General features: G+C 44.7%; 1 protein-coding gene across 4 annotated transcripts in view; it reads right to left on the bottom strand.

The window, feature by feature from the left end:
• Window positions 1-23,547, bottom strand: part of IFT172 (intraflagellar transport 172) — a 149,256-nt gene that overhangs the window by 125,506 nt on the left and 203 nt on the right. For 3 of the 4 annotated variants that reach the window (XR_014710812.1, XM_084623126.1, XM_084623125.1), the window contains exons 2-4: window positions 22,881-23,024; window positions 17,886-17,998; window positions 8,968-9,007 (exon numbers count right to left, since the gene is read on the bottom strand). Coding sequence is in view for 3 of the 4 variants with exons in the window: in XM_084623126.1 (XP_084479252.1) it covers window positions 8,968-9,007; window positions 17,886-17,998; window positions 22,881-23,024 (297 nt within the window). In the remaining variant the exon portion in view is untranslated. Of the gene's footprint in view, window positions 1-8,967; window positions 9,008-17,885; window positions 17,999-22,880; window positions 23,025-23,547 lie in introns of those variants that run through there. The other variant, XM_084623127.1, reaches the window with a different exon arrangement.

Here is a 23,547-nt window from a genome sequence, read left to right as displayed (position 1 = left end):
GGAAAAAGCTAATGTACTCAATGCTTTTTTTGCCTCTGTTTTCACTAACAAGGTCAGCTCCCAGACTGCTGCGCTGGGCATCACAAAATGGGGAAGAGATGGCCAGCCCTCTGTGGAGATAGAGGTGGTTAGGGACTATTTAGAAAAGCTAGACGTGCACAAGTCCATGGGGCCGGACGAGTTGCATCCGAGAGTGCTGAAGGAATTGGCGGCTGTGATTGCAGAGCCATTGGCCATTATCTTTGAAAACTTGTGGCGAACCGGGGAAGTCCCGGATGACTGGAAAAAGGCTAATGTAGTGCCCATCTTTAAAAAAGGGAAGAAGGAGGATCCTGGGAACTACAGGCCAGTCAGCCTCACTTCAGTCCCCGGAAAAATCATGGAGCAGGTCCTCAAAGAATCAATCCTGAAGCACTTGCATGAGAGGAAAGTGATCAGGAACAGCCAGCATGGATTCACCAAGGGAAGGTCATGCCTGACTAATCTAATTGGCTTTTATGATGAGATTACTGGTTCTGTGGATGAAGGGAAAGCAGCGGATGTATTGTTTCTTGACTTTAGCAAAGCTTTTGACACGGTCTCCCACAGTATTCTTGTCAGCAAGTTAATGAAGTATGGGCTGGATGAATGCACTACAAGGTGAGTAGAAAGCTGGCTAGATTGTCGGGCTCAACGGGTAGTGATCAATGGCTCCATATCTAGTTGGCAGCCGGTATCAAGTGGAGTACCCCAAGGGTCGGTCCTGGGGCCGGTTTTGTTCAATATCTTCATAAATGATCTGGAGGATGGTGTGGATTGCACTCTCAGCAAATTTGCAGATGATACTAAACTGGGAGGAGTGGTAGATACACTGGAGGGGAGGGATAGGATACAGAAAGACCTAGACAAATTGGAGGATTGGGCCAAAAGAAATCTGATGAGGTTTAATAAGGATAAGTGCAGGGTCCTGCACTTAGGACGGAAGAACCCAATGCAGAGCTACAGACTAGGGACTGAATGGCTAGGCAGCAGTTCTGCGGAAAAGGACCTAGGGGTGACAGTGGACAAGAAGCTGGATATGAGTCAGCAGTGTGCCCTTGTTGCCAAGAAGGCCAATGGCATTTTGGGATGTATAAGTAGGGGCATAGCGAGCAGATCGAGGGACGTGATCATTCCCCTCTATTCGACATTGGTGAGGCCTCATCTGGAGTACTGTGTCCAGTTTTGGGCCCCACACTTCAAGAAGGATGTGGATAAATTGGAGAGAGTCCAGCGAAGGGCAACAAAAATGATTAGGGGACTGGAACACATGAGTTATGAGGAGAGGCTGAGGGAGCTGGGATTGTTTAGCCTGCAGAAGAGAAGAATGAGGGGGGATTTGATAGCTGCTTTCAACTACCTGAAAGGGGGTTCCAAAGAGGATGGCTCTAGACTGTTCTCAATGGTAGCAGATGACAGAACGAGGAGTAATGGTCTCAAGTTGCAGTGGGGAAGGTTTAGATTGGATATTAGGAAAAACTTTTTCACTAAGAGGGTGGTGAAACACTGGAATGCGTTACCTAGGGAGGTGGTAGAATCTCCTTCCTTAGAGGTTTTTAAGGTCAGGCTTGACAAAGCCCTGGCTGGGATGATTTAACTGGGAATTGGTCCTGCTTTGAGCAGGGGGTTGGACTAGATGACCTTCTGGGGTCCCTTCCAACCCTGATATTCTATGATTCTAAAGGAACTGGCGGCTGTGATTGCAGAGCCATTGGCCATTATCTTTGAAAACTTGTGGCGAACGGGGGAAGTCCCGGATGACTGGAAAAAGGCTAATGTAATGCCAATCTTTAAAAAAGGGAAGAAGGAGGATCCTGGGAACTACAGGCCAGTCATTCTCACTTCAGTCCCCGGAAAAATGATGGAGCAGGTCCTCAAAGAATCAATCCTGAAGCACTTGCATGAGAGGAAAGTGATCAGGAACAGTTAGCATGAATTCACCAAGGGAAGGTCATGCCTGACTAATCTAATCGCCTTCTATGATGAGATTACTGGTTCTGTGGATGAAGGGAAAGCAGTGGATGTATTGTTTCTTGACTTTGGCAAAGCTTTTGACATGGTCTCCCACAGTATTCTTGTCAGCAAATTAAAGAAGTACGGGCTGGATGAATGCACTATAAGGTGGGTAGAAAGTTGGCTAGATTGTCGGGCTCAACGGGTAGTGGCTCCATGTCTAGTTGGCAGCTGGTGTCAAGTAGAGTGCCACAGGGGTCGGTCCTGGGGCCGGTTTTGTTCAATATCTTCATAAATGATCTGGAAGATGGTGTGGATTGCACTCTCAGCAAATTTGCGGATGATACTAAACTGGGAGGAGTGGTAGATACGCTGGAGGGCAGGGATAGGATACAGAGGGCCCTAGACAAATTGGAGGATTGGGCCAAAAGAAATCTGATGAGGTTCAATAAGAATAAGTGCAGGGTCCTGCACTTAGGACGGAAGAACCCAATGCACAGCTACAGACTAAGGACCGAATGGCTAGGCAGCAGTTCTGCGGAAAAGGACCTAGGGATGACAGTGGACGAGAAGCTGGATATGAGTCAGCAGTGTGCCCTTGTTGCCAAGAAGGCCAATGGCATTTTGGGATGTATAAGTAAGGGCATAGCGAGCAGATCGAGGGACGTGATCGTCCCCCTCTATTCGACATTGGTGAGGCCTCATCTGGAGTACTGTGTCCAGTTTTGGGCCCCACACTACAAGAAGGATGTGGATAAATTGGAAAGAGTCCAGCGAAGGGCAACAAAAATGATTAGGGGTCTGGAACACATGACTTATGAGGAGAGGCTGAGGTTTAGTCTGCAGAAGAGAAGAATGAGGGGGGAGTTGATAGCTGCTTTCAACTACCTGAGAGGTGGTTCCAGAGAGGATGGTTCTAGAGTATTCTCAGTGGTAGAAGAGGACAGGACAAGGAGTAATGGTCTCAAGTTGCAGTGGGGGAGGTTTAGGTTGGACATTAGGAAAAACTTTTTCACTAGGAGGGTGGTGAAACACTGGAATGCGTTGCCTAGGGAGGTGGTGGAATCTCCTTCCTTAGATGTTTTTAAGGTCAGGCTTGACAAAGCCCTGGCTGGGATGATTTAATTGGGGATTGGTCTTGCTTTTGAGCAGGGGGTTGGACTAGATGACCTCCTGAGGTCCCTTCCAACCCTAATATTCTATGATTCTATGATTCTAAATACATTTTAGTTTAGTTAATAAGAATTGGCTGTAAATGTACATTTGGGTAAGATCTGGAATATTCATTAATTTGGGAGGTAATGTATCCAATCCTTTGGGATTGGTAGAACTTTCTTATTTGACTTGGCTGTCTGGGAGTGAGCCCAAAGGCTGGGCTGCTTTAAGGGCACTGTGTTTTGGCTTCTGGGTAACCAGTACATAAGAATGGCCCTACTCATATCTACTGGTTCAGACCAAAGGTCCTTCTAGCCCAGTATCCTGTCTTCCGACAGTGGCCAGTGCCAGGTGCCCCAGAGGGAATGAACAGAACAGGTAATCATCAAGTGATTCATCCCCTGTCGCTCATTCCCAGCTTCTAGCAAACAGAGGCTAGGGCCACTATTCCTGCCCATCCTGACTAATAGCCACTGATGGACCTATCTTCCATGAATCTAGCTAACTCCCTTTTGAACCCCATTATAGTACTGGCCTTCATAACTCCCTCTGGAAGGCATTCCAGAGGTTGACAGCGTGTTGTTTTAAACCTGCTACCTATTTATTTGGTGGCCCCTTGTTCTTGTATTATAAGGAGGAGTAAATAACACTTCCTTATTTACTTTCTCTATACCACTCATGATTTTATAGACCTCTATCATATCCCCCCTTAGTCACCGCTTTTCCAAGCTGAAAAGTCCCAGTCTTATTAATCTCTCCTCATACAGAAGCCGTTCTAGATCCCTAATCGTTTTTGTTGCTCTTTTCTGAACCTTTACCAATATATCTTTTTTGAGATGGGGCGACCACATCTGCACGCAATATTCAAGGTGTGGGCGTACCATAGATTTATATAGTGGCAACATGATATTTTCTGTCTTATCTATCCCTTTCTTGATGATTCCCAACATTCTGTTCGCTTTTTTGACTGCCGCTGCACATTGAGTGGATGATTTCAGAGAACTATCCACAATGACTCCAAGATCACTTTCTTGAGTGGTAACAGCTAATTTAGACCCCATCACTGTATATGTATAGTTAGGATTATGTTTTCCAGTGTGCATTACTTTGCATTTATCAACATGAAATTTCATCTGCCATTTTGCTGCCCAGTCACCCGGTTTTGTGAGATCCTTTTGTAGCTCTTCACAGTCTGCCTGAGACTTAACTATCTTGAGTAGTTTTCTATCATCTTCAAATTTTGCCAACTCACTGTTTACCCCTTTTTCCAGATAGTTTATGAATATGTTAAATAGGACTGGGCCCAGTACAGATCCCTGGGGGCACCACTATTTACCTCTCTCCATTCTGAAAACTGACCATTTATTCCTACCCTTTGTTTCCTATCTTTTAACCAGTTACCAATCCATGAGAGGACCTTCCCTCTTATCCCATGACTGATTATTTTGCTTAAGAGCCTTTGGTGAGGGACCTTGTCAAAGGCTTTCTGAAAATCTAAATACACTATATCCACTGGATCTCCTTTGTCCGCATGCTTATTGACCCCCTCAAAGAATTCTAGTAGATTGGTGAGGCATGACTTCCCTTTACAAAAAACATGTTGATTATTTCCCAACAAATTATGTTAATCTATGCGTCTGACAATTCTGTTCTTTACGATAGTTTCAACCAATTTGCCCGGTACTGAAGTGAGGCTTACTGGCCTGTAGTTGCCAGGGTCACCTCTGGAGCCCTTTTTAAAAATTGGAGTCACATTATCTATCCTCCAGTCATTTGGTACAGAAGCTGATTTAAATGACAGGTTACAGATGGCAGTTGGTAGCCCTGCAATTTCACATTTGAGTTCCTTCAGAACTCTTGGGTGAATACCATCAGGTCCTGAAGACTTATTACTGTTTAGTTTATCCATTTGTTCCAAAACCTCCTCTAATGACACCTCAATTTGGGACAGTTCCTCAGATCTGTCACTCAAAAAGAATGGCTCAGGTTTGGGAATCTCCCTCACATCCTCAACAGTGAAGACCGGTGCAAAGAATTCCTGTAGTTTCTCCGCAATGGCCTTATCGTCTTTGAGTGCTGCTTTAGCCTCTCGATCGTCCAGTGGCCCCACGGGTGGCTTACCAGGCTTCCTGCTTCTGGTGTATTTAAAAACATGTTGCTATTACTTTTGGAGTCGTTGGCCAGCTGGTCTTCACATTCTTTTTTGGTCTTTCTAATTATATTTTTACACTTTATTTGCCAGAGTTTATGCTCCTTTCTGTTTTCCTCATTACGATTTATCTTCCACTTTTTAAAGGATGCCTTTTTGCCTGTCACTGCTTCTTTTACTTTGTTGTTTAACCACAGTGGCTCTTTTTTGGTTCTCTTACTATGTTTTTTAAATTGGGGTGTACATTTAAGTTGAGTCTCTCTTATGGTGTCTTTAGAAAGTTTCCAAGAAGCTTGCAGGGATTTTACTTTTGGCACTGTACCTTTTAATTTCTGTGTCACTAACCTCCTCATTTTTGTGTAGTTCCCCTTTCTGAAATTAAATGCTACAGTGTTGGGCCACTGTGGAGTTTTCACCACCACAGGGATGTTAAATTTAATTATATTATGGTCACGATTACCAAGCAGTCCTGCTATATTCACCTCTTGGACCTGATCCTTGTGCTCCACTTAGAGGCAATTCTTGATTTAGTTCTCTTCTTGTGGGTTCCAGGACTAGCTGCTCCAAGAAGCGGTCATTTAAGGTGTCAAGAAACTTTATCTCAGCATCCCTTCCTGAGGTGACATGGACCCAGTCAATATGGGGATAGCTGAAATTCAAGCTGAAATATGGGGATAGCTGCCAATCAATCATTATTACTATTATTGAGTTTTTTATTTTTATGGCCTCTCTAATCTTCCTGAGCATTTCAGAGTCACCAACACCATCCTGGTCAGGTGGTCTGTAATATAGCCCTACTGCTATATTCTTATTTTTCAAGCATGGAGTTACTATCCATAGAGATTCTGTAGTACAATTTAGTTCATTTAAGATTTTTACTTCATTTGATTCTACGCTTTCTTTCACATTATAGTGCCACTCCCCCACCAGCACGACCTGTTCTGTCCTTCCATTACATTTTGTACCCTGGTATTACAGTGTCCCATTGATTATCCTCATTCCACCAGGTTTCTGTGATGCCTATTATATCAATATCCACATTGAATACTAGGCACTGTACTTCACCCATCTTATTATTTAAACTTCTAGCATTGGTATATAAGCATTTTAAAAACTTGTCATTTTTTGGCTCTCCCCTATTGCATGACGTAATTGAATGGGACTTTTTTTCATCAGATCCTCCCTGTATTTTATCATTTTCCATCCTCTACTCTTTATTAGGACATAGGGAATCTCCATTTATAGATCCTCCTCTAGGGGTTCTGGAGTCCCAAGCTGGCAAAGAAAACGGGCTCAAAGGTAGTTTCAGCACATCAGGTGACAGTCCCAAGGTGGTCTCTGTGACCGAACCCGTCACAGTCCCACAGGGATCGGTTGTTGGCCCTATACTAGTTAACATTTTTATCAGTGACCTGGAAGAAAACAAAATCATTAGTGATAAAGTTTGCAGATGACACAAAGACTGGGGGAGTGGTAAAATAATGAAGAGGACAGGTCAGTGACACAAAGCAATCTAGATTGCTTGGTAAGATGGGCACAAGCAAATGATGTGCATTTTAATACAGCTAAACATACCACTTTACAGTTAGGAACAAAGAACACCATACTCAGGCTGTCTACGCTAGAAGTTCAACAGCTGCAGAGCTGCGGCTAGGGCTACATGAATGGAAGGTGTTTTCTGTTGATGTAGATGTATTTTATGATGTTTACACCAGACTGTGTACTTTTGGATAATCTCAGCACTACACGCAGATGTACAGCCACTCTTCCCTTAACCTGTGGCTATTATTATATAATAATTATAAAAAATAATTATATAATTTAAACATTAGCTTTAATAAAAATTTTAAATCTGTTCTTATCAGTTTAAAATCTACCTCCCTGAGCAGTGGTACCTAGGTCAATGGAAGAATCTACAACAAAAGTGAGGTTGGCTTAACCGTAATACTTTGATCCAATTCTGTTTCTGTTTGGGTTTGGTGTGGAGGTGGTGTTTCATGGCCTGTGATATACAGGATGTCCAACTACATGATCGCATGTTCCCTTCTGGTCCTAAAACTCTAGGAGCTCCCAGTACAATGCTGTGGCCAAAAGGGCTAATGCAATCTTTGGCTATATAAGCTGGGGAATCTCAAGTAGGAGTAGGGAGGTTCTATTATCTCTGTATTTGGCACTGGTGTGATCGCTGCTGGAATACTGTGTCCAGTTCTGGTGTCCACAGTTCAAGAACGATGTGGAAAAATTGGAGAGGGCTCAGAGAAGGGCCATGAGAATGATTAAAGGACTGGAAAATATGCCTTACAGTGATAGGCTCCAGGAGCTCAATCTATTTATCTTAACAAAGAGAAGATTAAGGAGTGACTTGATCACAGTTGCAAGTACCTACATGGGGAACACAAATTTGACTAGTGGGCCATGCACTTCATTGCTTCTTTAGACCAAGCTCATTTCAGATGCCCTCCCATCCCATTCTATTTCAAGGACTTGCTGCAAGCCCTCATCCCCTCCTTCATACTAGGGCCTCTGTGTGCCCCCTTCCCTTTAATACCAGGGTCCCCCATTTGTCCCCCCCAGCCAGGGATGCTGTGTGTAACCTTATTCCCCCTTCTCTCCTTACCAGGGACCTCCCTTTAACCCACGGACTCTGCGTGCAACTCCATTCCCTTTACCAGGGTCCCCATTCTCCCACACCAAGCCATAGGTTCTGTGTGCTCCCCTTCTCCCACATTATTTCTCCTCGTTCTGCCTGGGAAATAAGTCCTTCAGGGTGCCAACATATTAAACTGTATTGAGAGAAATGAAATAGAAGTATTGTCATGCTGGAAGATGCTAATGGATGCCATTCAATCAGTTCTTTGATCTATAGACAAATTGCAGAGGGGCTTGAAGATGTGGCTCTGCTAAACAGATAGCAGGGGCTCCATGTGTCCCCCATTTTTTCCTTCTGGTTTTCCAATTTTCCCCAAAAGCAACAGGGTTCTGTTCACTGATGCCTAAAACATTCCGTGGAATTTTGGAACTGATCAGAGATGCCAGTCAGAAGTTGTCGTGTTACATCCAAAACAGAGAAATGGCATCGGGTTGGGGATAGGGACTCATAAGCTTGGCCAATAATAGAAGGCTCTGCCGTCTAGCAGGCAAAGGTATAACAAGGTCCAATAGCTGGAAACTGAGGCTAGACAAATTTAGACTTGAAATAATGGGCAATTTTTTACAGGGAGAGTAATTAACCATAGGAACAACTTATCAAGTGCTGTGGTGGATCCTCCAACACTGGCAATTTTAAAATTGAGATTGGATATTTTTTTCAACAACATGCTCCAGTTCAAACAGGAATGAAATCAGAGGAGTCCTTCGGCATGTGTTATCCTGGAGGTCAGACTAGAGGATCACAATGGTCTCTTCAGGCCATATGAATCAATAGCTTAGTCTCAAAGGAAGAGAGCAGAGCCCCCAGAGCTGGGAGCTTAAACACACAGGACTAGATTTTCAAAAGTAATTAGGCACTTATAGATGCAGATAGGTGCTTAAGATGGGTTTGAAAGTCCCTCTGGGCACCCATCTGCATCCTTAGACAGCTAAATACCTTTGACAATCTGGCTCATCACGCCTGAGAGCCAGAGGAAAGACCTATAGTAGGCCTTGCCCTTATGCTGCAGTGTAAGGGAGCTGAAAGGGAGGCTGGGACTTACCGTCTGAATGAACTTGTTGCAGATCACCTTCTTATCACCCCTGCAGAAAAAGAAATACACACATATAATTACAGTTAGGGCTGGTAACACTTCCTATTAGTAAGGTTGCCTGACACTTCCATTATAATACCCTGTTTTCAGTTGCTTATACTTTTGCCATATGTTAATTTTATACTGTTTTAGTTTTTTTAATCAAAATGTCATGCAGTACCAAGTGAAATGCTTTACGGAAGACAAAGTATATTACATCAACACTTATCTTTATCAACCAAACTTGTAATCTCATAAAAAATGACAAAGTTGACAGGATCTATTTTCCATAAGCCCATGTTGATTGGGTTAATTATATCACCCTCATTTAATTCTTTACATCCTGGGGGACTTCAATTGAATGATATATGTCGGAGATCTGATGCTACCAGTACGAAAACATTCACTGAAATTTCTAAATATGGTAGATGACAATTTCCTAACTCAGAAAGTGCTGCATCCAACATGGGGGAACTCTATATTAGACCTTGCCTTGACACATACAGAGGAACTGATCACAGAATTAAAATTAATGGTATCTGAAAGTTAAAAGCTAATGGTAGCTTAGGTGCAAGTGATTATGGTTTGATCACATTTATAAAATGCAAATAGAATAAAGTCCAGAGAAGTAACGTACATACGCCTGGTGCCTTAAAAAGGCCATTTTCACAAGGCTGAAAACAATGATGAGCCAGATCAGCTTGCAGAATTTAATACGAAAAATCTGAATGATAATTGGGAATTGTTTAAGAACACTTTACTACATGCCCAAAATACCACAATCAAGGGAGAAGGCTGTATTGGTTAAAAAACCAACCTGCTTTAGAGGAGAAGCAAAGGCAGCTATAAAAATTAAAAAATAATATATAACAAATGGAAGAATGCGGAAGTTGACAATTATGAATTTAAATAAGAAACTAGTAACTGTAGAAAATTGATGAAGCAAAGGGACACAAGAAAAAATATACAGCCAGCAAAGTTAAAGAGAATAAGGAGTTTCTGAAGTATATTTAGGAAGAAAAAGAATCCTGACAATGGTATTGGTCCATTACTCAATGGAAATGGTAGAATTATCAATAATGCAGAAAAGGGAGAAGTGCTGAGTAAATATTTCTATTATGTATTTGAGGGGAAAACAGATGATATAGTCATATCATATAATGATGGTGAAATACTTTCCATTCCACTAGCATCTCAGGAGGATGTTAAACAGCGGCCACTAAAGCTAGACACTTTTAAATCAGCAGGTCCAGATAACTTGAATTCAAAAGTTTTAGAAGAGCTGGCCGAGGAGCTCACTGGACCATTCATGTTGATTTTCAATAAGTCTTCGAACACCAGGGAGGTTCCAGAAGACTGGAAGAAAGCTAATGTGCCAATATTTAAAAAGGGTAAACAGGATGACCCAGATAATTATAGGCCTGTCAGTCTGTCATCAATTTGGGCAAGGTAATGGAGTAGATATCAGGAATAAGGCCCTGCAGCTTTGCCTCCCGAGTCTCCTGACAGCCTAATGAACAGAGCTGGGCTGCATAAGCCAGACTGTCTGACTAAATAACCTGCTTGACTGGCTGAGGAAGCCAGCAAGCTTGCTCTTAAGCCCAGCAGTAGCAGCAGCTTGCTTGCTGCTCAAAGCATTTGCTAAGGCTGTGATCATTCCTACCTCACTCCCAGCCCTACTCCTGCCTTGCCTCACTCCAGGTAACCCAGCTCTGACCCTCGGCTCAAATTCCTGACTTCAACTCTGACCCCTGGCTCTGGCATCTCATACTGGCTCTGACCTTGGATTCCTATTCCTGGCAGCAACTCGTGCTCTAACCACTAGACCCGACTGCTCACCTCCGAGTCCCTGAAAGTGGCTGATAAGGGAAGCAGTTAACAAAGAATTAAAGAAGGGTAACATAATTAATGTCAATCAATATAGGTTCTTGGAAAATATGAAAAAGGTAATAGTGTTGACGAAAGGGCATTTGATTTGGTACCACAAGACATTCTGATTAAAAAACTAGAAAGCAGGGTGGATTTGATTTAAATCATGATTTAAATCACTAGTCAGGAAGACTCTATTTAATCATGGATTTCTACATAAAAGTGCATTCTTGTTAGTTGTTACCAACCTGAAGATCCTGTATGTTCAGACACGTTCCTTTCATCATCTTCAACGCAGCTTCCTCCTGAGAAGGAGCACTTCTCATGAAGTTGTTTCATTCGGGCTATCAGGCCTTGCATTTCTTTGTTGCACCATTTGCATTTTGTACGCATGCCTGTTTTACCCACAGGTAGAGGAACTTCATTAAAATAGTCCCAAACTGGGTCTCTTTTACGGCCTGCTGTCATTAGAGGTTTTCCCTTCTAGTGAGAGGATGGCATGGTAGATTTCAAATCAATGAAGGCTACACTCAGAAAGACCTCAAGACTTCTGGAATATGCTGCTCAAACAGTTTCACTTTTGTTTCTCCTGCCTGTCCCTCCCTTCTCGCATATATCTCCAGACTTCTTCTCCTTATACCCCTTCCTGCTTCTTCACGTGGGCACCAATGATACTGCCAAGAATGACCTTGAGCGGATCACTGCGGACTACGTGGCTCTGGGAAGAAGGATAAAGGAGTTTGAGGTGCAAGTGGTGTTCTCGTCCATCCTCCCTGTGGAAGGAAAAGGTCTGGGTAGAGACCGTCGAATCGTGGAAGTCAACGAATGGCTATGCAGGTGGTGTCAGAGAGAAGGCTTTGGATTCTTTGACCATGGGATGGTGTTCCAAGAAGGAGTGCTAGGCAGAGACGGGCTCCACCTAACGAAGAGAGGGACGAGCATCCTCGCAAGCAGGCTGGCTAACCTAGTGAGGAGGGCTTTAAACTAGGTTCACCGGGGGAAGGAGACCAAAGCCCTGAGGTAAGTGGGATACCGGGGGGAGGCACGAGCAGGAGCGCGTGAGAGGAGAGGGCTCCTGCCTCATACTGAGAAAGAGGGGTGATCAGCAGGTTACCTCAAGTGCCTATATACAAATGTATGAAGCCTGGGAAACAAGCAGGGAGAACTGGAAGTCCTGGCACAGTCAAGGAATTATGATGTGATTGGAATAACAGAGACTTGGTGGGATAACTCACATGACTGGAGTACTGTCATAGATGGATATAAGCTGTTCAGGAAGGGCAGAAAAGGTGGGGGAGTTGCACTGTATGTAAGGGAGCAGTATGACTGCTCAGAGCTCAAGTATGAAACTGCAGAAAAACCTGAGAGTCTCTGGATTAAGTTTAGAAGTGTGAGCAACAAGGGTGATGTCGTGGTGGGAGTCTACTATAGACCACCAGACTAGGGGGATGAGGTGGACGAGGCTTTTTTCCGGCAACTCGCAGAAGTTACTAGATCGCAGGCCCTGGTTCTCATGGGTGACTTTAATTTTCCTGATATCTGCTAGGAGAGCAATACAGCGGTGCACAGACAATCCAGGAAGTTTTTGGAAAGTGTAGGGGATGATTTCCCGGTGCAAGTGCTGGAGGAACCAACTAGGGGCAGAGCTCTTCTTGACCTGCTGCTCACAAACTGGGAAGAATTAGTAGGGGAAGCTAAAGTGGATGGGAACCTGGGAGGCAGTGACCATGAAATGGTCGAGTTCAGGATCCTAACACAAGGAAGAAAGGAGAGTAGCAGAATACAGACCCTGGACTTCAGAAAAGCAGACTTTGACTCCCTCAGGGAACTGATGGGCAAGATCCCCTGGGAGAATAACATGAGGGGGAAAGGAGTCCAGGAGAGCTGGCTGTATTTTAAAGAATCCTTATTGAGGTTACAGGGACAAACCATCCCGACATGTAGAAAGAATAGTAAATATGGCAGGCGACCAGCTTGGCTTAACAGTGAAATCCTTGCTGCTCTTAAATAAAAAAAAGAAGCTTACAAGAAGTGAATGATTGGACAAATGACCAGGGATGAGTATAAAAATGTTGCTCGGGCTTGCAGGAGTGAAATCACGAAGGCCAAATCACACCTAGAGTTGCAGCTAGCAAGAGATGTTAAGAGTAACAAGAAGGGTTTCTTCAAGTATGTTAGCAACAAGAAGAAAGTCAAGGAAAGTGTGGGCCCCTTACTGAATGAGGGAGGCAACCTAGTGACAGAGGATGTGGAAAAAGCTAATGTACTCAATGCTTTTTTTGCCTCTGTCTTCACGAACAAGGTCAGCTCCCAGACTGCTGCACTGGGCAGCACAGCATGGGGAGGAGGTGACCAGTCCTCTGTGGAGACAGAAGTGGTTCGGGACTATTTAGAAAAGCTGGACGAGCACAAGTCCATGGGGCCGGATGCGCTGCATCCGAGAGTGCTAAAGGAACTGGCGGATGTGATTGCAGAGCCATTGGCCATTATCTTTGAAAACTCATGGCGATCGGGGGAGGTCCCAGATGACTGGAAAAAGGCGAATGTAGTGCCCATCTTTAAAAAAGGGAAGAAGGAGGATCCTGGGAACTACAGGCCAGTCATTCTCACTTCAGTCCCCGGAAAAATGATGGAGCAGGTCCTCAAAGAATCAATCCTGAAGCACTTGCATGAGAGGAAAGTGATCAGGAACAGTTAGCATGGATTCATACTAAACTGAGAGGAGTGGTAGATACGCTGGAGGGGAGGGATAGGATACAGAAAGACCTAGACAAATTGGAGGATTGGGCCAAAAGAAATCTGATGAGGTTCAATAAGGATAAGTGCAGGGTCCTGCACTTGGGACGGAAGAACCCAATGCACAGCTACAGACTAGGGACCGAATGGCTAGGCAGCAGTTCTGCGGAAAAGGACCTAGGGGTGACAGTGGACGAGAAGCTGGATATGAGTCAGCAGTGTGCCCTTGTTGCCAAGAAGGCCAATGGCATTTTGGGATGTATAAGTAGGGGCATAGCGAGCAGATCGAGGGACGTGATCGTTCCCCTCTATTCGACATTGGTGAGGCCTCATCTGGAGTACTGTGTCCAGTTTTGGGCCCCACACTTCAAGAAGGATGTGGATAAATTGGAGAGAGAGTCCAGCGAAGGGCAACAAAAATGATTAGGGGACTGGAACACATGAGTTATGAGGAGAGGCTGAGGGAGCTGGGATTGTTTAGCCTGCAGACGAGAAGAATGAGGGGGGATTTGATAGCTGCTTTCAACTACCTGAAAGGGGGTTCCAAAGAGGATGGCTCTAGACTGTTCTCAGTGGTAGCAGATGACAGAACGAGGAGTAATGGTCTCAAGTTGCAGTGGGGGAGGTTTAGATTGGATATTAGGAAAAACTTTTTCACTAAGAGGGTGGTGAAACACTGGAATGCGTTACCTAGGGAGGTGGTAGAATCTCCTTCCTTAGAGGTTTTTAAGGTCAGGCTTGACAAAGCCCTGGCTGGGATGATTTAACTGGGAATTGGTCCTGCTTTGAGCAGGGGGTTGGACTAGATGACCTTCTGGGGTCCCATTTCAACCCTGATATTCTATGATTCTATGACTCATTTACAAAACTTTTCTTAAATATTACATGAATATATTGTCTCATACTATAGAATTAGAAGTTATAATCCCCATTCCATGATGAGATACATTATAGGTCAAAAATATCCTAATTAAAACTATCTTTAGATGGTTTTTTTCCTCAAAAAGCATTTTATAAAAAAAATATATGATTTAAATAAAAAAAATCTTATTTTTTTTATTTTTTTTTTTAAAGAAATCATTGATTTTTATACACCCTGCTGGAAAGAGATCAAATTAACATGGCACACATTTAATAGATTAAGAACTGGCTAACTGATAGGTCTCAACTGTAAATCATAGAATCACAGAACTGGAAGGGACCTTGAGAGTTCATCTAGTCCAGTCCCCTGCACTCAAGGCAGGACTAAGTATTCTCTAGACCAGTGGTCCCCAACCTTGCTGTTGCAATAGCATATTCATGTTCCCAGAAGAGTGTGGCGGGCGCCGGACAACCAGCTGCCAAAATGCCGCTGAGTAGGGGCATCATCAAGAAGCGTCGCCGCCCAAATGCCACTGAGAAGCAGTGGCATTTGGGCAGCGACGCTTCTTGGCATTGCTGCTTCTGGGCAACATTTTGGCGGCTAGTTGTCTGGTGGCCACGCTCCTCAGCGGCAGGTTGTCCGGCGGAAGTGCTCCCTTCTCAGTAGGCATCCGCACATAAATGCATGGCGCCCGCGGGCACCGCGTTGGGGACCACTGATCTAGACCATCCCTGACAGGTGTTTGTCCATCCTGCTCTTAAAAATCCCCAATGACGGAGATTCCACCACTTCCTTAGGTAATTTATTCCAGCTCTTTACCACTCTGACAGTTAGGAAGTTTTTCCTAATCTCCATCCTAAACCGCCCTTGCTACAATTTAAGCCTATTGCTTCTTGTCCTATCCTCAGAGCAATTTTTCTTCCTCCTCCTTGTAACAACCTTTTATGTACTTGAAAACTGTTATGTCCCGTCGCAGTCTTCTCTTCTCCATACTAAACAACCCATTTTTTTCAATCTTCCCTCATAGGTCATGGTTTCTAGACCTTTAATCATTTTTGTTGCCCTTCTCTGGACTTTCTCCTATTTGTCCACATCCTTCCTGAAATGTGGCGCCCAGAACTGGACAGAATACTCCAGTTGAGGCCTAATGAGCACAGAGTAGAGCGGAAGAATTACTTCTCGTGTCTTGCTTACAACACTCCTACTAATACATCCCAGAATGATGTTCGCTTTTTTTGCAACAGCTTTCCACTGTTGACTCATATTTAGCTTGTGACCCACTGTGACCCCCAGATCTCTCATCAAATGGGAGTGTTTCTCTTGAGGGCCTACAAGGGTCAGTTCTTGGCCCTACACCACATAACATTTTTATTGACGACCTAGAAGTAAACTTAAAATCATCATTGATAAAGTCTACAGATGACAGAAAAATTGAGGGAGTGGTAAACAATGAAGAGGACAGGTCACTGATACAGAATGATCTGAATCACTTGAGAAGCTGGGTGCAAGCAAACAATATGCATTTCAATACACTGAAATGTATACATCCAGGAACAAAGGATCCAGGCCATACTTATAGGATGGGAGACTCCATCCTGGGAAGCAATGACTCTGAAAGAAATTTGGGGGGGTTAAGGTGGATAATCAGCTGAACATGAGCTCCCAGTGTGCCCAAAAGGGCTAATGCAACCCTTGGATGCAGAAACATGGGAATATCAAGCAGGAATAAAGAAGTTATTTTACCTTTGTATTTGGCACTGATGTGACTGCTTCTGGAATAGTGAGTCCAGTTTTGGTGCCCACAGTTCAAGAACACTGATAAAATGGAGAGGGTTCAGAGAAGAGCCACAAAAATGGTTATAAGATGGGAAAACATGCCACAAAGTGACAGACTCACGGAGCTCAATCTATTTATTTTAACAGAGAGAAGGTTAAGAGATGCCTTGATTATAGTCAGTTTTACTACCTTAACAGGGAACAAGTTAAGGGATAATAGGTTCTTCAATTTAACAGAGAAAGATCTAACAAGATCCAATGGTTGGAAGCTGAAGCTAGACAAATTCAGGTAGGAAATAAGGCCTAAAGTTTTAAATGAGAGTAATTAACCACTGGAACAATTTACCATGTGTCATGGTGGATTATCCATCACAGGCAATTTTTCCATCAAGACTGGATGTTTTTCTAGAACTTCTGCTCTAGGAATTATTCTGGGGAAGTTCCATGGTCCATGTTATATAGGAAGGTCAGACTAGATGATCACAATGCTACCTTCTGGCCTTGGAATCTATGAAATTATTTTATAAATTGCTAATTTATACTTATTTCCATAAATTTCAGTCTTGCAACACAGGCCTTTGTTTGGGCCCCTCCCCTGCTATATGTTCTCAGGGCAGTGAGTCTGGGTACTGAGCAGGCACAGAATTCTCTCATTTTGTGTAGGAGCTTTCATGCAGCAGCAGGAACATCTCCCTGCAGAGGGATAAAGTGGAGCCCAAACAGCTCCCTAGAACCACACACAGGGGGCGCAGACCATCATGGGGGGGACGGGACGGGGACCAGGCCTTTAAAACAGTTGCTTCCCATAACAATTGTAGTTCTTGTAGGTAAGGGCCTCTACAGATCCATACTGCAGGGGATGTATATGTCCTGGATGCATCAGCACTGACCTTCTAAACAGCCATGTCCACTGGGGCTGTGCATTCTGCCCATTTCCTCACTCCCCACTCACATCAGCATACACAGGAGAATATGGTGACCTACATTTGATTTGCAGGAGGCCACAGCTTGAGAGTGGAGGAATTTGACTTCTGCCACATTAGTACGGCCTGCAGTGGGGCAGGAAAGGCACAAGCAAGCCATGAGCCAAAACAATATGCCTGTTGGGGCTCAATATCCCTAACACTAACTATAGGAACGACAGACATTGAGAAAAGCCAAACTTCTATAAAAGGGAGCTGAATTCCTATTGCCCCAACTGTCCCCAGAAGGAATTGAGAAGCAGTCATGTCTGTACTCCTTATAAGGACCCGGCAAAAGTCAGAGGGCACAAAGAAGTAGGCAGGGTGTGCATAGGCCCTATAGCCTGCTCCTCCAGACCTCTGGCTGGCACACACCTGCAGAAGGGATCTGACAGGTAGTACCTGAAGAACCTTTATGCTGTTCAACAAAACCACTCAATGTAACCAGAGTAATGGGGGACCGCAGTTCAGGGTTGGGTAAGGTATGATTTGAAGGGGAGGTGAGGGCTAGTGTCGAATGAGATCTGGCTGAATACCGGGGCAAAAACCCTAGGCGTGAAGAACACATTGTGCATTTCCAAAGCAGCCTGCGGTACTGGAAGAAAGGAGGCACCGCACACGCAGGTGCATGGCACCACAGGGATGGCACCATACACAGAGGGATGATATACCAAGGCCCTCACCATTCCTCTCCGATCTTGTAGACATAAATGATGTTGTCTGTTTGTCCAATGGCGATTTTGGTGGAGTCAGGAGAGAACGCCATGCCTTTCACCATGTAGCTCTTCCTGCCATACTGGGGAGAGAAGGGAAGAAGCAGGGACTGAGGGTGAGGTTAATAAAACATGTCCCAAAAGAACTTCAAGACAGACCCAGAGTAAGGGCCACAGGTCAACCTATTCAGTAGCGCAAAGACCCATACAATGTACAAGCTGATCCCATTCCCATCCCACCTCCCTGGTGTGAGCTTCCTGCAGTTATGGACTACACTAATCTAGTGTTGCCAGGCACCTGGCTGTGGGTTATTGCTGCTATATACAATATCTAGCAGGGAGGTTAATGAGAGTAACTAACCACTGGAACTTACCAAGGGCCATGGGGGATTCTCCATCACCGACAATTTTCCAATCAAGATTGGATGTTTTTCTAAAAGCTACATCCTAGGAATTAGTTCTATAGCCTGTGTCATATAGTAGGTCAGACTATATGATCACAATGGTCCCTTCTGGCCTTGGGATCTATGGAATGAGGGTGGGTCAGTGTGAGTGAGATACCCCAGCAAAGCAGAGCCAGCTGAAGGATTAGGTAACCTGCTAGCTCAGTCTGATTTCTCCCTCTGTATAAGTTGTTAACTGGATGCATGCTAGGCAATTAGAGATATGGCTCCCTATTGCTGTGTTCATGCACACAGAAGCACAAGCTTACTCCCACGACTGCACATGGCCAAACCCCACTGCCAGACCACAAACAAAAGCATGCACTCTCACAGTGGCAGCCCTTAAACACACACACAGGTATACACACTCACAGGTAGGTGGATGGCACATACACTGGATATAAGAACAGTCATACCAGAATGTATCCTTGGGTCCAAGCCCTAAACACTATTGTAATCATCTTTGTCCAAAGTATGCCTTGTGAAGGATCATTTGAAAACTCATAATTTGCTGGTCATTACTGTCCTGGCAAAATATGCGTGGCAACATTTTATGTGAAGTTATAAGATTTTCCAGTATGATGTTATTAACATGTTCCAAATCACAGCTCTCCCCAAGCAGAAGTTGGCAAATAGGTCTGTCCTAAACAAAGGAATGTGTGCTCTGTTTAATTTGCAGTAAACAGAGTCATCAAGCAGGAAGGGGAAACACAGGAAGCTCAAATAGATGAGAAAAAGCCGCAGGGAATGTACTTCCGCATAGACTTTTTCATAGAATCATAGAATATCAGCGTTGGAAGGGACCCCAGAAGGTCATCTAGTCCAACCCCCTGCTCAAAGCAGGACCAATTCCCAGTTAAATCATCCCAGCCAGGGCTTTGTCAAGCCTGACCTTAAAAACCTCTAAGGAAGGAGATTCTACCACCTCCCTAGGTAACGCATTCCAGTGTTTCACCACCCTCTTAGTGAAAAAGTTTTTCCTAATATCCAATCTAAACCTCCCCCACTGCAACTTGAGACCATTACTCCTCGTTCTGTCATCTGCTACCATTGAGAACAGTCTAGAGCCATCCTCTTTGGAACCCCCTTTCAGGTAGTTGAAAGCAGCTATCAAATCCCCCCTCATTCTTCTCGTCTGCAGGCTAAACAATCCCAGCTCCCTCAGCCTCTCCTCATAACTCATGTGTTCCAGTCCCCTAATCATTTTTGTTGCCCTTCGCTGGACTCTCTCCAATTTATCCACATCCTTCTTGAAGTGTGGGGCCCAAAACTGGACACAGTACTCCAGATGAGGCCTCACCAATGTCGAATAGAGGGGAACGATCACGTCCCTCGATCTGCTCGCTATGCCCCTACTTATACATCCCAAAATGCCATTGGCCTTCTTGGCAACAAGGGCACACTGCTGACTCATATCCAGCTTCTCGTCCACTGTCACCCCTAGGTCCTTTTCCGCAGAACTGCTGCCTAGCCATTCGGTCCCTAGTCTGTAGCTGTGCATTGGGTTCTTCCGTCCTAAATGCAGGACCCTGCACTTATCCTTATTGAACCTCATCAGATTCCTTTTGGCCCAATCTTCCAATTGGTCTAGGTCCTTCTGTATCCTATCCCTCCCCTCCAGCGTATCTACCACTCCTCCCAGTTTAGTATCATCCGCAAATTTGCTGAGAGTGCAATCCACACCATCCTCCAGATCATTTATGAAGATATTGAATAAAACCGGCCCCAGGACCGACCCTTGGGGCACTCCACTTGATACCGGCTGCCAACTAGACATGGAGCCATTGATCACTACCCGTTGAGCCCGACAATCTAGCCAGCTTTCTACCCACCTTATAGTGCATTCATCCAGCCCATACTTCCTTAACTTGCTGACAAGAATACTATGGGAGACCGTGTCAAAAGCTTTGCTAAAGTCAAGAAACAATACATCCACTGCTTTCCCTTCATCCACAGAACCAGTAATCTCATCATAAAAGGCGATTAGATTAGTCAGGCATGACCTTCCCTTGGTGAATCCATGCTGGCTGTTCCTGATCACTTTCCTCTCATGCAAGTGCTTCAGGATTGATTCTTTGAGGACCTGCTCCATGATTTTTCCAGGGACTGAGGTGAGGCTGACTGGCCTGTAGTTCCCAGGATCTTCCTTCTTCCCTTTTTTAAAGATTGGCACTACATTAGCCTTTTTCCAGTCATCCGGGACTTCCCCGGTTCGCCACGAGTTTTCAAAGATAATGGCCAGTGGCTCTGCAATCACAGCCGCCAATTCCTTCAGCACTCTCGGATGCAACTCGTCCGGCCCCATGGACTTGTGCACGTCCAGCTTTTCTAAATAGTCCCTAACCGCCTCTATCTCCACAGAGGCCTGGCCATCTCTTCCCCATTTTGTGATGCCCAGCGCAGCAGTCTGGGAGCTGACCTTGTTAGTGAAAACAGAGGCAAAAAAAGCATTGAGTACATTAGCTTTTTCCACATCCTCTGTCACTAGGTTGCCTCCCTCATTCAGTAAGGGGCCCACACATTCCTTGGCTTTCTTCTTGTTGCCAACATACCTGAAGAAACCCTTCTTGTTACTCTTGACATCTCTGGCTAGCTGCAGCTCCAGGTGCGATTTGGCCCTCCTGATTTCATTCCTACATGCCCGAGCAATATTTTTATACTCTTCCCTGGTCATATGTCCAACCTTCCACTTCCTGTAAGCTTCTTTTTTATGTTTAAGATCCGCTAGGATTTCACCATTAAGCCAAGCTGGTCGCCTGCCATATTTACTATTCTTTCGACTCATCGGGATGGTTTGTCCCTGTAACCTCAACAGGGGTTCCTTGAAATACAGCCAGCTCTCCTGGACTCCTTGGTATCCAGCTGGAAATGTTTTACAAATGGAAGGACTGAGACTATAAAAAGGAAGGGAGAACACCCCAGTATACCCTTCTCTCTTCCCTTTCCCATTGCATTCTCTACACCTGAAGCAACAAAGGAAGCCTTCACTGGATTCTGCGGGAAGGAGTTCTGACCTACAGGGTTTGGTCAGTAAGACTGCTGAAAACACATGGTGAGAAACTTTGCTTGAATCTGATATAGTTTGTTAATTTGGCACCAGTAGGGTTTTAACTTTATTTTAGGGCTGTCAAACGATTAAAAAAATTAATCATGATTAATCGTGAGATTAAAAAAAGAAATCACGATTAATTGCAGTTTTAATTGCACTGTTAAACAATAATAGAATACTATTTATTTAAATAGATCATAAATAGGGCATAAGAGCAGGTTAGACAAACACTTGTCAGGGATGGTTTAGAAAATATTTAGTTGTGCCGTGAGTGCAGGGGACTGGACTAGATGACCTCTTGAAGTCCCTTCCAGTCCTACGATTCTATGATTCTATGAAGATGGTCAGAGACGCAACCCCATCCTCGGGGTGTCCCTAAACTTTTGACTGCCAGAAGCTTGGACTGGATGACAGGGGATGGATTGCTTGATAATTTCCCTATTCTGTTCATTCCCTCTGAATCATCTAGCACTGGTCACTGTCAGAAGAGAAGTTACTGGGCTAGATGGACCATTGGTCTGACCCAGTATGGCCATTCTTATGTTCTTATGAAATTGATGTTTTATATTCTGATCCAACCCCTGTATCATTTTGGGTACAGGCTACAGACCTCTGTTTCACCAGCCACCAAGAGGACCAGTCAGCTATGCTGAAATGCAAGCTACCTGTAGATATCTCCAGGCTGTTTGTTTGCTGACACGGTTGTGAAGCATTTAAAAGGACTGAAAAGCTGCCATTTCTCAAGCTCTGAAAAGTCCAAGTGATACACAGTACACACTATGATCATATTATAAAGACTGAAAAATCATCTCTGAGAGTTCAAAAGGGAATGTGTTTTGATGTGTGTGCTAAAATATAAAAAAAATTGTTGATGCAAACATTCAAATATAAGGTAACAAAAACAAAAGGGGAAACATCTGTATAAGGAAAATCAGTAGATTTATTAATAGCTTTTTGAAAAGTTATTCCTAGTATTCCAAAAACTATTTACAGTACTTTATACTATATAAAATGTGTTGTGTGTGCATTGCTTGTTTTATGAAGAAAGCGTACAGTAGTCTCTCTAAGGTTTAACTCTGTGTCATACTTTCTGAAAAGTTTTGACAAGACAGAACTTTGGCCTCTGCTTCAACGAAGAGTTCAGCTGACGTCGAGGAAGTAGGGATGGTATAATTATACAGAATATTGCTTGAGCATTCCCTCCCCTGTCCCCTTTACAACAGCATAGGAACAGTCTGGGCCTGTAGTTGTACTCTGATGGGAGCAACATTTAAGGCTGTGCTTTGGGGCTATGCAGAATGTGGTGTAGCATTTCAAGCTGTTATGAGCCTTCTGAAAAGTATGGAGCAACTTACAAGTTGCTCTGCTACTGCCAAAAACTGCCCTGCATAGCAGCATGTAAAGTATCAGTGTGTCACAGATCAAGAGTGTCGGATGCCCAGTTACACAGAAGCAAACAAACAATCTCTTTACCTTTGCATCAGCAGGCTTGGTGGAAAATTTGTCCCTTCTCTCTCCATGTTCATCATACAGAAGCACAACCCTGTCTACAGTGCAGACAGCAAACTTGGCATTGTTGTAGGACCAAGCCATGCAGGTGACCTTTGCAGCACCATCCTGGAAGAAAACATCGCCATTGCCAGTCTGGACTGGAGCAAGGTCCATTAGAACATAAGAGCGGCCAGACGGGGTCAGAACAAAGGCCCGTCCAGCCCAGTGTCCTGTCTGCCGACAGGGGCCAGGGCCAGGTGCCCCAGAGGGAGTGAACAGACCGTCCAGTGACCCATTCCCAGCATCTGGCAAACAGAGGCGCGGGTCCCCATCCCCGCCCAGCATGGCTAGTCGCCACTGACTCCAAGACCTCTCCTCTGGAGGGGTAACAGCTAATTCAGAGCCCACCACTCGGTATGTTCCCTGGGGATTACGTTTTCCGATGCGCACGACCACACGTTGGAGGGCCCGCAACGCAGCCCGAGCCCTGGTGTGGGCGTCGGCATTTGCCCCCATGTTTCTGGGCGGACCCCTCTCTGACGGCTGCCGGGCTCTGGGCCTCCCTCACGTCCTGCGGCAGGGAGTTCCGCAGCCCCTTGGGCCGAGCGTGAAGGATTCCCAGGCTCCAGGCCGCCCTCCGCCCGCCCGC

The sequence above is a fragment of the Lepidochelys olivacea genome (assembly GCF_965140295.1).
Source record: "Lepidochelys olivacea isolate rLepOli2 genome assembly, chromosome: 3".
NCBI classification, from domain to species: domain Eukaryota; kingdom Metazoa; phylum Chordata; order Testudines; family Cheloniidae; genus Lepidochelys; species Lepidochelys olivacea.
This window is presented reverse-complemented; position numbering and strand designations above follow the sequence as displayed.